Source organism: Gobio gobio, assembly GCF_949357685.1.
Source record: "Gobio gobio genome assembly, chromosome: 1".
NCBI classification, from domain to species: Eukaryota; Metazoa; Chordata; class Actinopteri; order Cypriniformes; family Gobionidae; genus Gobio; species Gobio gobio.
This window is the reverse complement of record NC_137097.1, coordinates 80,646,057-80,662,251: the sequence shown is the minus strand read 5'-3', so window position 1 is coordinate 80,662,251 and position 16,195 is coordinate 80,646,057. Positions and strand designations below refer to the sequence as shown.

The 16,195-nt window shown below is 46.3% G+C and overlaps 3 protein-coding genes across 3 annotated transcripts in view; 2 read left to right on the top strand and 1 right to left on the bottom strand.

The window, feature by feature from the left end:
* The window catches only part of LOC307135403 (uncharacterized protein), a 34,595-nt gene extending 22,537 nt beyond the window's left edge, over positions 1–12,058 (top strand). The window contains exons 3-4 of the mRNA XM_079831821.1: positions 9,687–10,911; positions 11,054–12,058. Of these exons, the coding sequence (XP_079687947.1) occupies positions 9,687–10,911; positions 11,054–11,108 (1,280 nt within the window). The 3' untranslated portion in view covers positions 11,109–12,058. The remainder of the gene's footprint in view (positions 1–9,686; positions 10,912–11,053) is intronic.
* LOC307126351 (GTPase IMAP family member 9-like) overlaps positions 1–16,195 on the top strand; it is a 584,370-nt gene that overhangs the window by 303,661 nt on the left and 264,514 nt on the right. The window lies entirely within an intron of this gene.
* Positions 10,508–16,195, bottom strand: part of LOC307135411 (galactose-specific lectin nattectin-like) — a 125,178-nt gene continuing 119,490 nt past the window's right edge. The window contains exon 8 of the transcript XR_013817678.1: positions 10,508–10,649. The gene's annotated coding sequence lies outside the window, so the exon portion shown is untranslated. The remainder of the gene's footprint in view (positions 10,650–16,195) is intronic.

Sequence of the window (16,195 nt, the reverse complement as noted above, 5' to 3'; positions counted from 1 at the left end):
TTTGAATAAAAAGAAAAAACGAAATAAACCCGATACAGCTGAGCTGTCAGCGCTATTGCGGCTGCTGTGTGTCATGTGAGAAACATAACGCGTCGTCATGGAAACATTAAGGCGATGCGTTCTAAAATATTTAGCCAGAGAATATGATCATATTTCAAAATAGAGCTGAAGCTCGAAGCTGGTTTGCAGCAGACCAAGAATAGAGACGACTGCTGTTATTACTGCAACTGTTATTTAGAGTTATATTAGGCTTGTTGTAGTTGGGTTAGGTGGCTTAGGTTTTACTGTGAATTTGTAAATAAGTCAATTATAATTTGTAAATAAGTAAATTGTTTTGTATTTATTTATATTCATACATTTAAGTATACATTAAACTTTTAATAAATGGTTCAATTTAAATAAAAAATAAATCAATAAAAAGCCATTTAATGTCATCCACCTCATTTTGTGGCCTTTTTTTAAAAAAAAAGTATCGGTTCAGGCACCGTTTAGGCACCGGAACCGTTTTAAAAGTATCGGTTTGGCACCGGAATCGAAAAAAACCCAAACGATACCCAACCCTACTCCTCACTCACTGATATCAGAAACACCGCTCCGCACCGGGTTCACCATTTCCCACTCCCTGCTCCACTCCTCACTCACTGATATTAGAAACACCACTCTGCACCGGGTTCACCATTTCCCACTCCCTGCTCCACTCCTCACTCACTGATATCAGAAACACCGCTCCGCACCGGGTTCACCATTTCCCACTCCCTGCTCCACTCCTCGCTCACTGATATCAGAAACACCACTCTGCACCGGGTTCACCATTTCCCACTCCCTGCTCCACTCCTCGCTTACTGATATCAGAAACACCGCTCCGCACCGGGTTCACCATTTCCCACTCCCTGATCCACTCCTCACTCACTGATATCAGAAACACCGCTCCAGCTCTGCTCCGGGTTCACCATTTCCCACTCCCTGCTCCACTCCTCACTCACTGATATCAGAAACACCGCTCCAGCTCTGCTCTGTGTTCACCATTTCCCACTCCCTGCTCCACTCCTCACTCACTGATATCAGAAACACCACTCCAGCTCTGCTCTGGGTTCACCATTTCCCACTCCCTGCTCCACTCCTCGCTCACTGATATCAGAAACATCGCTCCAGCTCTGCTCCGGGTTCACCATTTCCCACTCCCTGCTCCACTCATCACTCACTGATATCAGAAACACTGCTCTAGCTCTGCTCCGGGTTCACCATTTCCCACTCCCTGCTCCACTCCTCGCTCACAGATATCAGAAACACCGCTCTGCACCGGGTTCACCATTTCCCACTCCCTGCTCCACTCCTCGCTCACTGATATCAGAAACACCGCTCCGCACCGGGTTCACCATTTCCCATTCCCTGCTCCACTCCTCACTCACTGATATCAGAAACACCGCTCTGCTCTGGGTTCACCATTTTCCACTCCCTGCTCCACTCCTCGCTCACTGATATCAGAAACACCGCTCTGCTCCGGGTTCACCATTTCCCACTCCCTGCTCCACTCCTCGCTCACTGATATCAGAAACACCACTCCAGCTCTGCTCCGGGTTCACCATTTCCCACTCCCTGCTCCACTCCTCGCTCACTGATATCAGAAACACCGCTCCGCACCGGGTTCACCATTTCCCACTCCCTGCTCCACTCCTCACTCACTGATATCAGAAACACCGCGCCGCACCGGGTTCACCATTTCCCACTCCCTGCTCCACTCCTCACTCACTGATATCAGGAACACCGCTCTGCAACGGGTTCACCATTTCCCACTCCCTGCTCCACTCCTTACTCACTGATATCAGAAACACCACTCCAGCTCTGCTCCGGGTTCACCATTTCCCACTCCCCGCTCCACTCCTCACTCACTGATATCAGAAACACCGCTCCGCACCGGGTTCACCATTTCCCACTCCCTGCTCCACTCCTCACTCACTGATATCAGAAACACCACTCCGCACCGGGTTCACCATTTCCCACTCCCTGTTCCACTCCTCACTCACTGATATCAGAAACACCACTCTGCACCGGGTTCACCATTTCCCACTCCCTGCTCCACTCCTCGCTCACTGATATCAGAAACACCGCTTCGCACCGGGTTCACCATTTCCCACTCCCTGATCCACTCCTCGCTCACTGATATCAGAAACATCACTCCAGCTCTGCTCCGGGTTCACCATTTCCCACTCCCTGCTACACTCCTCGCTCACTGATATCAGAAACACCGCTCCGCACTGGGTTCACCATTTCCCACTCCCTGCTCCACTCCTCACTCACTGATATCAGAAACACCGCTCCGCACCGGGTTCACCATTTCCCACTCCCTGCTCCACTCCTCACTCACTGATATCAGAAACACCGCTCTGCACCGGGTTCACCATTTCCCACTCCCTGCTCCACTCCTCACTCACTGATATCAGAAACACCACTCCAGCTCTGCTCCGGGTTCACCATTTCCAACTCCCTGCTCCACTCCTCGCTCACTGATATCAGAAACACCGCTCCGCACTGGGTTCACCATTTCCCACTCCCTGCTCCACTCCTCACTCACTGATATCAGAAACACCGCTCCGCACCGGGTTCACCATTTCCCACTCCCTGCTCCACTCCTCACTCACTGATATCAGAAACACCGCTCCGCACCGGGTTCACCATTTCCCACTCCCTGCTCCACTCCTCACTCACTGATATCAGAAACACCGCTCTGCACCGGGTTCACCATTTCCCACTCCCTGCTCCACTCCTCGATCACTGATATCAGAAACACCGCTCCGCACCGGGTTCACCATTTCCCACTCCCTGCTCCACTTCTCACTCACTGATATCAGAAACATCACTCCAGCTCTCCTCCGGGTTCACCATTTCCCACTCCCTGCTCCACTTCTCACTCACTGATATCAGAAACATCACTCCAGCTCTGCTCCGGGTTCACCATTTCCCACTCCCCGCTCCACTCCTCGCTCACTGATAATCAGAAATACCACTCCAGCTCTTCTCCGGGTTCACCATTTCCCACTCCCCGCTCCACTCCTCGTTCACTGATATCAGAAATACCACTCCAGCTCTGCTCCGGGTTCACCATTTCCCACTCCCCGCTCCACTCCTCGCTCACTGATATCAGAAACACCGCTCCGCACCGGGTTCACCATTTCCCACTCCCTGCTCCACTCCTCGCTCACTGATATCAGAAACACCGCTCCAGCTCTGCTCCGGGTTCACTATTTCCCACTCCCCGCTCCACACCTCGCTCACTGATATCAGAAACACCGCTCCGCACCGGGTTCACCATTTCCCACTCCCTGCTCCACTCCTCACTCACTGATATCAGAAACACCACTCCAGCTCTGCTCCGGGTTCACCATTTCCAACTCCCTGCTCCACTCCTCGCTCACTGATATCAGAAACACCGCTCCGCACTGGGTTCACCATTTCCCACTCCCTGCTCCACTCCTCACTCACTGATATCAGAAACACCGCTCCGCACCGGGTTCACCATTTCCCACTCCCTGCTCCACTCCTCACTCACTGATATCAGAAACACCGCTCCGCACCGGGTTCACCATTTCCCACTCCCTGCTCCACTCCTCACTCACTGATATCAGAAACACCGCTCTGCACCGGGTTCACCATTTCCCACTCCCTGCTCCACTCCTCGATCACTGATATCAGAAACACCGCTCCGCACCGGGTTCACCATTTCCCACTCCCTGCTCCACTTCTCACTCACTGATATCAGAAACATAACTCCAGCTCTCCTCCGGGTTCACCATTTCCCACTCCCTGCTCCACTTCTCACTCACTGATATCAGAAACATCACTCCAGCTCTGCTCTGGGTTCACCATTTCCCACTCCCCGCTCCACTCCTCGCTCACTGATAATCAGAAATACCACTCCAGCTCTGCACCGGGTTCACCATTTCCCACTCCCTGCTCCACTCCTCACTCACTGATATCAGAAACACCGCTCCGCACCGGGTTCACCATTTCCCACTCCCTGCTCCACTCCTCACTCACTGATATCAGAAACACCGCTCTGCACCGGGTTCACCATTTCCCACTCCCTGCTCCACTCCTCGATCACTGATATCAGAAACACCGCTCCGCACCGGGTTCACCATTTCCCACTCCCTGCTCCACTTCTCACTCACTGATATCAGAAACATCACTCCAGCTCTCCTCCGGGTTCACCATTTCCCACTCCCTGCTCCACTTCTCACTCACTGATATCAGAAACATCACTCCAGCTCTGCTCCGGGTTCACCATTTCCCACTCCCCGCTCCACTCCTCGCTCACTGATAATCAGAAATACCACTCCAGCTCTTCTCCGGGTTCACCATTTCCCACTCCCCGCTCCACTCCTCGTTCACTGATATCAGAAATACCACTCCAGCTCTGCTCCGGGTTCACCATTTCCCACTCCCCGCTCCACTCCTCGCTCACTGATATCAGAAACACCGCTCCGCACCGGGTTCACCATTTCCCACTCCCTGCTCCACTCCTCGCTCACTGATATCAGAAACACCGCTCCAGCTCTGCTCCGGGTTCACTATTTCCCACTCCCCGCTCCACACCTCGCTCACTGATATCAGAAACACCGCTCCGCACCGGGTTCACCATTTCCCACTCCCTGCTCCACTCCTCACTCACTGATATCAGAAACACCACTCCAGCTCTGCTCCGGGTTCACCATTTCCAACTCCCTGCTCCACTCCTCGCTCACTGATATCAGAAACACCGCTCCGCACTGGGTTCACCATTTCCCACTCCCTGCTCCACTCCTCACTCACTGATATCAGAAACACCGCTCCGCACCGGGTTCACCATTTCCCACTCCCTGCTCCACTCCTCACTCACTGATATCAGAAACACCGCTCCGCACCGGGTTCACCATTTCCCACTCCCTGCTCCACTCCTCACTCACTGATATCAGAAACACCGCTCTGCACCGGGTTCACCATTTCCCACTCCCTGCTCCACTCCTCGATCACTGATATCAGAAACACCGCTCCGCACCGGGTTCACCATTTCCCACTCCCTGCTCCACTTCTCACTCACTGATATCAGAAACATAACTCCAGCTCTCCTCCGGGTTCACCATTTCCCACTCCCTGCTCCACTTCTCACTCACTGATATCAGAAACATCACTCCAGCTCTGCTCTGGGTTCACCATTTCCCACTCCCCGCTCCACTCCTCGCTCACTGATAATCAGAAATACCACTCCAGCTCTGCTCCGGGTTCACCATTTCCCACTCCCCGCTCCACTCCTCGTTCACTGATATCAGAAATACCACTCCAGCTCTGCTCCGGGTTCACCATTTCCCACTCCCCGCTCCACTCCTCGCTCACTGATATCAGAAACACCGCTCCGCACCGGGTTCACCATTTCCCACTCCCTGCTCCACTCCTCGCTCACTGATATCAGAAACACCGCTCCAGCTCTGCTCCGGGTTCACTATTTCCCACTCCCCACTCCACACCTCGCTCACTGATATCAGAAACACCGCTCCGCACCGGGTTCACCATTTCCCACTCTCTGCTCCACTTCTCACTCATTGATATCAGAAACACCACTCCAGCTCTGCTCCGGGTTCACCATTTCCCACTCCCCGCTCCACTCCTCGCTCACTGATATCAGAAACACTGCTCCAGCTCTTCTCTGAGTTCATTATTTCCCACTCCCTGCTCCACCCCTCGCTCACTGATATCAGAAACACTGCTCCGTCATCGCTCCGAGGACATTTGCGGCTAGAGTATTTATGGAAAATCAGAAATATAACAAAAGTTCAGTTTATAACATAAATTAAATGAAAAAATAAACAATAGGAGATAGTTTCAACATGGCTTATTGGAACACTAGTGTGCCACCACAGTCACTACATTACAGATTTCTGCTTATTCAAAATCAGATACAGTGTGCCACGTCACTTTCTGGATGGTTTCTACTGTGACCACATAACTCTTGCTCATGAGCCACTTCCTCTATTTATATTACTCAACTCTTGTAAAAGGTCTACCTTTATAGATTCAGGAGGAGTCAGGTAGGCTTATACTGTTCTCTTTTTTTGATTATATTATCTCAGGGTCTACACTGATCACTATCGTACCCCTTAGGTCTACGATTCAGATAACAACCAACCCTTCCGCTAGGTTAGCCTTCCGTTCAGTGCACCACACCTGGCTCTTTGTCCTCAAAGGACAGCAGTGCCTGCTTATGCACTCCCACAGTGGGATATCTCGGGATATCTCTATACAATTCTATCTTTTTCAGACAGTCATCTCATGATACCCCAAAAAGGATTCTTACTCCACAGCAATGAACTGGACAATAATATCAGAGTTTGAGGGCAGTCCTCATTCTCATTGTATTATTTCTTGCAGAGGCAAAAACTGAATACAATCTATGCCAGCTAAGCTGGAGATTCCATGGGCCAGATACACAATTACATTTCAAGGCTTCCCCTGTCTCGGTTCAGGATATGTGTTGTTCTCTAAGAATGTCAGGTGTCTTCTTTGCTCTTCTGGTGTTGTGGTTTCTCTCTCTCCTAATGATCTTCCACCCCGAGGCCCCATTTTTATAATCATGGTGACGCAAACTATCTCTACTTTTACTTATATGTGGTTTCTACTTGCGTAAGCATATTCCTGTGTGCTTTAATTGTTACATTACTTGCCTCAATTGCCTCAATTGTCAACACATTTCCTATTTACATTTACATTTATGCATTTAGCAGACGCTTTTATCCAAAGCGACTTACAACTTGGGAAAACATGAAGCGATTGGTCATGAAGAGTCGAGAAGCGCAATAAGAGCCTGAAATCCTGAGACCGTGTACATTGCTCAGTGTAGCACAGGCTAGAGTGGGGAGGGAAGAAGGAAGAGGAGAGGAAAAGGTTTTTCTTTTTTATGAGGTTAAGTGCTCACGGAAGACCTGAGTTTTAAGTTGACTTTTGAATGATGTCAATGATTCTGCGTTTCGGATGGTGTTGGGAAGATCGTTCCACCAGCTGGGAACGTTGAATGAAAATGTTCTGGAAAGGGATTTTTTCCCCTCTGTGATGGTACCACAAGCCGTCGTTCCGGTGGCTCTGTATGCAAGCGTCAGCGCCTTAAACTTGATGCGAGCAGCGAGTGGTAGCCAGTGCAGGGAGATGAAGAGAGGTGTGACGTGGGTCCTTTTGGGCTCGTTGAAGACAAGACGTGCTGCTGCATTCTGGATCATTCGAAGTGATTGGATCACACAAGAGGGGAGTCCAACCAGAAGCGCATTGTAGTAGTCAAGTCTAGAAATAACCAGGGCCTGGACAAGAAGCTGTGTTGCATGCTCTGTTAGGAACGGTCTAATCTTCCTGATGTTGTGGAGCGCAAACCGGCATGAGCGAGCTGTCTTAGAAATGTGTTCTATGAAGGACAGCCGGTCATCAAATGTTACTCCAAGATTTCTGACTGACTTTGATGAGGAAATCAAGGATGTACCTAACTGGATGGTGAAGTCATGTTGTATGGTGGGACTGGCGGGGAAGATGAGACACTCAGTCTTTGCCAGGTTAAGCTGCAGGTGATGTTTTCTCATCCATGCAGAGATGTCAGCCAGACAGCTGGAGATTCGTGTAGCTACTGTGGGATCGTCTGGGTGAAATGAAAGAGCTGAGTGTCATCAACATAGCAGTGGAATGAGAAGCCATGTGCCTGAATGATGGGTCCCAATGAAGTAGTGTAGATGGAGAAGAGGAGAGGACCAAGCATCGAGCCCTGGGGAACCCCAGTGGTCAGTGGATGTGCTTGGGATTCCTCACCTCTCCAGGCAACCTTGAAAGACCTACCTGTGAGATAGGACTCAAACCAAAGGAGTGGAGTCCCTGTGATGCCCAGTGATGAGAGGGTGGACAGAAGAATCTGATGATTGACCGTGTCAAAGGCCCCAGATAGATCGAGCAGGACGAGGACTGATGATTTGGTTGAGAAACCTGGTTGAGAACAACTCGTTCAATAGTTTCTGCTATGAATGGTAGTAGAGAAACAGGTCTGTAATTATCTATGAGTGATGAGTTTAGTGTGGGTTTCTTAAGCAGTGGAGTTACCCGAGCCTGCTTGAATGTGGTAGGGAAGATGCCGGTGCTGAGAGATGTGTAGATGATGTGTGTGAGTGCTGGTAAGATTGTAGGAGAGATGGCTTGAAGGAGGTGTGAGGGAATGGGATCAAGAGGACAGGTGGTAGGATGGCTAGAGAGGAGAAGTTTAGATACTTCTGTCTCAGTGAGTGTAGAAAATGAGAAGAGAGGATGTTTGGATGTGGATGTGGCTGAACTGAAGTCCACAGTGCGTGTGGGTGAGAACTGACTGCTAATGGTTGTTGTTTTGTTTGTGAAGAATTGTGCAAAATCGTCTGGAGATAGGGAGGTGGTGGGGGAGGGCAGAGGAGAGAGTTAAATGTTCTGAACAGTGTGCGTGAGTTTGAGATGCTGTTGATCTTGTTTTGGAAATAAGAAGATTTGGCTGCATGTACTTCATCTGAGAAGGATGAGAGCAGGGACTGATACTTACCCAGATCGGATTGGTGGTTAGATTTACGCCATGTTCTCTCTCCTGCCCTGAGTATCGTCCGGTATTTAGGTAAATTGCATTGTTTATTACATATATTTACACAATTTCTGTTGTATATTTTATTAGTTTTCTACCTATCTAGACACTCCCTGACAGTCTACATATCAGTCTGCTTTTTAATATATATTTTCTTATTTAGATTATGTAATTGTTTAGAAGAGAAACTCAATTTCCGCAATGATCATTTTGTGATGTTTTATTAACAAATTTCGGGAGAAGCACGTTCAGATAATTAAACCTAATTAAACACAAGTGGAGCACCCTCAGATAATTAAACCTAATTAAACACAAGTGGAGCACATTAAGCTAATCGATTTAACGTCAACGTCAACACAATCCATAATAAAATACAGTCTAGTTCTAGACTATCTCTATCACGGGGGGGGATACTCTGGGTTCGGGCAAAATTTCCTCCCCCGGAGCCCTCCCCCGGACAGCACACCAAATACGCATAATCTTTACTCTATTTAATTTGATGTAAGTGTGAACTCGTGAAACACCTAATCGTTTTACAAACTTTCATCTGAGACAACTGGGATTCACTAATAATCCTCTATTGACCGAACCGACTATCTCCTGTCTCGCCAACGAGGTGATTTATTTTGTTTGTGCATCAGTATGACTCATTAGAGAAGTAATTTGAGAGAGACTTCACCTTTCTCATGAGTGGGTGTGGTTTCAGAGCAGATATCACACACTCCCCCAGCGTTTGAGAGCAGAGAATACTGCTGACTTTATTAAGTTTTTGATATCTTATTTAATTTACTTGGCAGTTTCTGTGGTGTGACAAACTCAGAACACATTTTAATATTTCTTTACAGGGACTTTAATGAAAAACACATCAACAACAAACCAGTACACTAACAAACTCACTTAAATATGCGTTTACATTTCGCTTTGAAGCCGAATCTTTCGCCGTCGTCTTGTCAGTCAGCTCCTCACTCACGTGATCCATGTGACCATTGAGCGGACAGGTTAAGTTTTTAATTGTAGTGTCTGTTCTCTAACTGAACTAAATGATTTTATTACTATAATAAATGTGTTTTAATGTTTATTTCAGACATGATGGAAGAGAATGAGGAGAGTGAAGAACTGAGTGAAGTAAAGGAGGAACATCATGTCAAACCTGGAGAAAAACCTTTGAGTCGCTCAAAGACTAAAAAGACATTTATAAAGAAAACAAGAGCCAAGAAATCTACAACCTGCACTCAGTGTGGAAAGAGTTTCACTAACACACGTAATCTTGAGCGCCACTTGAGAGTTCATACTGGAGAGAAGCCATTCACATGTGATCAGTGTGGAAAGAGTTTCACAAGGAAAGATAGTCTAGAGATTCATTCGAGGATCCACCCTGGAGAGAAGCCGTTCTCATGTGATCAATGCAGGAAGAGTTTCACAAACCAACGTAATCTTGAGATTCACATGAGGATCCACCCTGGGGAGAAGCCGTTCCCATGTGATCAGTGTGGTAAGAGCTTCACAAACCAACGTAATCTTGAGATTCACATGATGGTTCACACTGGAGAGAAGCCGTTCTCATGTGATCAGTGTGGGAAGAGCTTCACACAGAAACCAAATCTTTGGCGACACATGAGGATCCACACTGGAGAGAAAAAACACACATGTGATCAATGTGGGAAGAGTTTTGCACAATCAGCACACCTTAAAGTTCACATGAGGATCCACACAGGAGAGAGGACGTTCTCATGTGATCAATGCAGCAAAACATTTCTTAGGGCATCAAACCTGAAGGCACACCTGACAGTTCATACGAATGAGAAGCCGCATGCATGTTCTGTGTGTGGAAAGAGTTTTTCACTGCTACATAGTTTAAAACTACATAAGAAAATACACACTCATGTGAGAGAGTACATGTGCTTTGAGTGTGAGAAGACTTTTACGACCGCAGGCAGTTTAAAACTGCACCAGAGGATCCACACTGGAGAAAAACCTTACAAGTGTTCCCACTGTGACAAGAGATTCATTGTGTCATTAAATCTGAAAACGCATGAGAGGATCCACACTGGAGAAAAACCTTACAAGTGTTCCCACTGTGACAAGAGATTCAATCAGTCATCATATCTGAAAACACACGAGAGGATCCACACTGGAGAGAAGCCGCACACGTGTGATCAGTGCGGGAAGAGTTTCTCTACTAAAAGTTACCTGAAGACACACATGAAGATCCATGCAGTGGATAAACCACATCACCACAATCCATGCGGGGAGAGTTTCGCTCAGTCTTTATTCACTCGTAAGAAGAACAATCACAGTCTGAAATCACAGTGAGTAGTTCATCTTTATGTGTAGAGAAAGAGTCTCTTCTGTGTAAGTTAGTTTCTTATCAGTCACAGTGAGCGACAGGTTATTTTGTTGGTTGATCTCCCATCATGTCTGTTGGAAATGTAACTTGTTTGTTTTTGGCAGAACTATCAGAAAGCATCTGGATGGAGAGGGCAGAGATCCAGAACCTGCAGAATGAAACATCATGAGACTGAATAACAAAGAGGTTGGTGTTTATTCTTCATTCCTCATTCATTCATCATGAGACTGAACAACACGCTGATGTTCACCACATTTACATTGTTTCAGGTCGAGAAAAGTACATAAAGTCCCAAGTGAATTGAATTATTTTTTTCTAGAACTGCGATTTGGACCAGCTGGAGTTTGTTTATTAAGCGAGCAGGGCAACCACCCAGTAGAGCATTACAATAATCTAGCCTTGAGGTCATGAATGCATTAACTAACTGTTCAGAATTTTGCATTGAGAGCATGTGCCGTGATTTAGATATATTTTTAAGATGGTAGGGTGCAGTTTTACAGATGCTAGAAACATGGCTTTCAAATAAAAGATTGGTGTCAAAGAGCACACCCAGGTTCCTCACTGACCACGAGGACTTGACAGAGCAGCCATCAAGTGTTAGACAGTATTCTAGGTTACTACTTGTGGAGCTTTTTTACTTTTTTTTTAGTTTTTCCACGGCAATAGTATATAAACTGATAAAGTTTAGTAGACTGATTTCAGATTATTGAGTCTCCAGCAAGAGTCTCCTTTCCTGCCAGACCTGTTTTCTCTGTTGTGTTTTAAATGAGTCAGATCGCTGAGATTCTCACCTTTCGGAGCCCTGACGTTGAATCGTTAGGTTGATTGACTTTCACCTTTTGTCTTTAATGGCTCTGGGATGGCTCTTGGAATTGGAGTTCCTGGCCAGTATCAGCATGTGAATAGTTATGCTGATTCAATGGGACTGGTAGTGCTCTCAGAGTAGGGTGTGTTCCCACTTAATTTGCATGCTTTATTCAGATTTCCCGCCTCTATGTAATCCCTCCCCCTTGGAATGTATATAAATACAATGTATAATGTTTTAGTTAGACTTGAAGACCTCAGCCGAAGAACAGCACGGCTCTCAATAAACGAGTAACGTCTGCTTTAAAGATATCCCAACGTCTCCTGGTCTCTTCTTCAAACGAGGAAAAGGAAATTCACAACAGCACGTATTCCTGATCTGCCGTTGTGACACTCAAAGCCTTTGATGACCGCATTCCTTCATCACCCTCTCTCCACCAGATAAACACACACATGCTCTTCTGCCCCTGTAACATCAGACAGCTTTCACGTTACCTGTATCTTAAACAACACCTTGATAAAAGCATAAAAGTTTGTGCTCAATAGCCTACTACATTTAAATGGTGAGGTAGTTGCTGATGTGTTAAAGGGGGGGGGAAACACTCAGTTTCAGTCAGTCTCATGTCAATCTTGAGTACCTATAGAGTAGCACTGCATCCTGCATATCTTCGAAAAGTCTTTATTTTTATTATAATTATAAAAGAAAGATGCGCTGTTCCGAGTCTTTCCGGAAAAAGCCGTGCGGCTGGGGGCGTATCGTGTGGGCGGAGCTAAAGAATGTCGAGCGCGCGCCGCTGTTACTGTGTTGAGTGCGTCTGAAAGCTGCGTCATCCCTAAAAGCGGGGAAAAACTTTATTCAACATAAAAAATGGCTTTTAATCAGATACAGCCATACATCTATGATCCAGAATCAGACCCAGAGGCTGAAGTTGAACAGGAACAGCAGCAAAAACGACTAGAGCAGGACGTCGACTATGTGGTATAAGTTACACTAACTATATAATATGTTTAGCGGCTTGTGTTATTTAGAACACCATGTCAAGCGCGAGTGTTACAATGTGTGTGTGTGTGTGTGTGTGTGTGTGTGTGTGTGTGTGTGTGTTTACGCGTGGTTTGTGAAGACATGATTTGTAGTAAGTGGACTGGTTTTGCGCGTCAGGCTAGTGTTTACATAGAAAGACATGGAATAGTAGCGCATTTGAATGAAGAACCGCGCTTATTTAGTTCAACATATTTCCCCATTCTTTGTGTATTGTTGTTTGGAGTGCTTTTACAATACACAAACATACACATATAGTGGCCAGCTAAACAAATGTACACACACTATACATCGCATGCTCCATTGATCAATACGTGATCATGTTTGGGCTACTTGATGGGCATAGGCAAAAACAGACATTTGAAGCAGTCAAACCTGCGGTTCCAACGTTGGGACCTTTATCGTTGGGACCGCTCCATCCTTCAGTATTAGGCGATCTGAAAATCCGGCGTCGAACTGGGCCTTGTTTATAAAACAATCGGCACCGAAATGCAGGGAACAGACATAAATATTTGCGCAACTCAGTTGTTGATCCGGAAAAGCAAATTCCATCTGTACGAGCCAGCGCTCTGATGGGCGTAGCCTATTGCTTTCACGCTCTCTCTCTCTCTCGCGCGCGCGCTCTTCCGGTAGAATTGTCCGTACGGCCCATACAAGGAAATTCCGCCCTGTTGACGTCAAGCGGACCCATGATCGAAAAAAACTTTCCGAAACTTATGACTAACAGGAAGTACTAATTTTGGCAAAGAAATACTCCCATTAAACGTCCACCTTAGCTTATGAAACGGTGTCCATGTTTAGCATGGGAATCCAAGTCTTTAACAGTGCCAAAAGATCAGTATGCATGAAACAGCATTTCACCCCCCCTTTAATGTTCCTCAATTTATCAACCGTACCAATGAACAAATAAAAAAGACAACTTATGTTAATTACTTTATGTAGATTCATTTACATTACTGGCGTTCATGTAAAGCAAGCAGTGTTGAACAGTGAACATTATAGCACACATACATCACTCTGATCAGATGTCTATTTCATGCTGTGATGTACTCATCTGCCATACTTATTGAAAACGTTCCTGTCAGATGTTAAATAAACATTTAGTAAGAAATCCTAGAAAGCCTAGAAATCTAGACGCACCCTAGCGGCAGAACATTTATTTTGCCGCAAGTGTAGTCTAGCAACTCTCGGTAGACCTGAGAGCTGGAAAAACCAAACTCTGGTCAGGCCAATCACAGCGTGTATAGATGTATAGAGTCGGTGGACGGGCTTAACATAATGACGGAGCGGAGTTGCGGAGGTTCTTGGTGTTACAGGTAAACAAAGAAGCTGACGGTTTTGGCCGCTACTCTGGAAGACTTGGAGTTAAGCTTTTCTTTGAGGAAAGTCATTCGTAAGAAAGGAAGATGTATTTGGAGTTTAATCGATCAACTAATGTTAGCTCCGCTTCTGTTGGTTGTGGCGCTATCCAATTACGTGCAGAGGGAAGACAGATAACCGTTTATCCCACCCCTCGGATTGAGCCCTGTCAATGGTGAGTTTCCAGACCAAACATCTTGATGTGGGTCTGGCTTGTCAGGCTAGATGTATATGGTTTTTGTAAATCTTTAGAAACATGCGTGTTACTGGAGCTCCCCTGTTAGCTATACATAATAAAACGTGTTTTTACAGCACAATCACAACTATACTACACTCTCTGTCGTCTTTACACCTTCAACAATTCAACAGTTTAATCCACAGTAGCTCACCAAATGCCATTTTAACACAAGGAACCGTGATTTTGGTTTGTAATATTCTCATTTGAAAACACCCGCATCGCTTTTCTCCGCCTGACGTATCCGTTCCTGTGGCCTCATGGGAAGGCAGGGATAGCAAAGTATCTGACGGTGAGTGCTTCACAATCTGGGCGGAATCAGTAGGCCATCCAGGAACTTCTCGCATACTCTTTTATGATTACTGAGGTTTCGAACATACTACTCCTTTCACATACTGTTTTCTCCTACTATATAGTAGGTAAGTAGGCATATTCGAGCGCAACATTAGTATTTGAGAAATGGTCCAAAACCCCGGTAGATCTTGCCTACTCTTTTATGAATACTATGGATTCGGACATACTATTCGCTCACCTACTGCTTTTTACATGCTATATAGTAGGGAAGTATGCGGTTTCAAATGCAGCCTCAGGCTTTGCAGATTTCAGCTCTTCCTGATGCCTCGTCTTCACTTGTTGCCTGATGGGAATATTCAGCATTTATTAGGCTCGTTTGAGATGAGCAAAATCCGCACAGAACTGCAACTGATGTGGGAGGAGCTTCACTGATGATGTGATTGTTGTAGGAGGAGCTTTACTGATGATGTGATTGATGTGGGAGGAGCTTCACTGATGTTGTGATTGCTGTAGGAGGAGCTTTACTGATGATGTGATTGATGTGGGAGGAGCTTCACTGATGATGTGATTGCCATGGGAAAAGCTAATCTGCCAAAAATCTAAAATATTTCAGTTACTCAGTTTGTTTTTTATACTAAATGACACATGTAATCATGTCTAGGTGGTGCATCAACCATAACTCCGTCCAGGACCGCCAAGAACCTTGGAGTTGTGATTGATGATCAGCTAAAATTCACTGACCACATCACTGCAACAACCCGGTCCTGCAGATTTGCGTTATACAACATTAGGAAGATTAGACCCTTCCCATCAGAGCATGCCACACAACTCCTGGTCCAAGCTCTTGTTCTCTCCAGACTGGACTACTGTAATGGTCTTCCGGCATGCACTATCAAACCCTTGCAACTGATCTATAATGCAGCGGCGAGGGTGGTCTTTAATGAGCCGAAGAGAGCACACGTCACACCTCTCTTCATCAGTCTGCACTGGCTGCAAATAGCCGCTCGCATCAAATTCAAGACACTGGTACTCGTCTTCAAAGAAACCACTGGCTCTGCACCAATATATCTTAACTCGCTTGTTCAGACTTACACACACTCCAGGAGCTTACTTTCTGCCAGTGAACGATGCCTTGTGGTGCCATCCCAAAGAGGCATGAAATCACTGGACCGCCCCCACCTGGTGGAATGACCTGCCTATCTCAATTCAAGCAGCCGAGTCTGTAGCCATTTTCAAAAAACATCTAAAGACACGTCTCTTCCAGCAGCACCTGACCAATCAAGAATAGCACTTAACATTCTATTCATTTTCTGTTTGTCTATTTATAAAAATAAAAAATAAAAAGTTCTGTCCTGTGTGTTCTGTGCTGGATTAACTGAGACTTGTTACAGCACTTGCATAATGTTGCCCTTGACTGTTCTAGTTGCTTCCACTGCCCTCATTAGTAAATCGCTTTGGATAAAAGTGTCTGCTAAATGACTAAATGTAAATGTAAACAGGTCATTCCTGGTATGC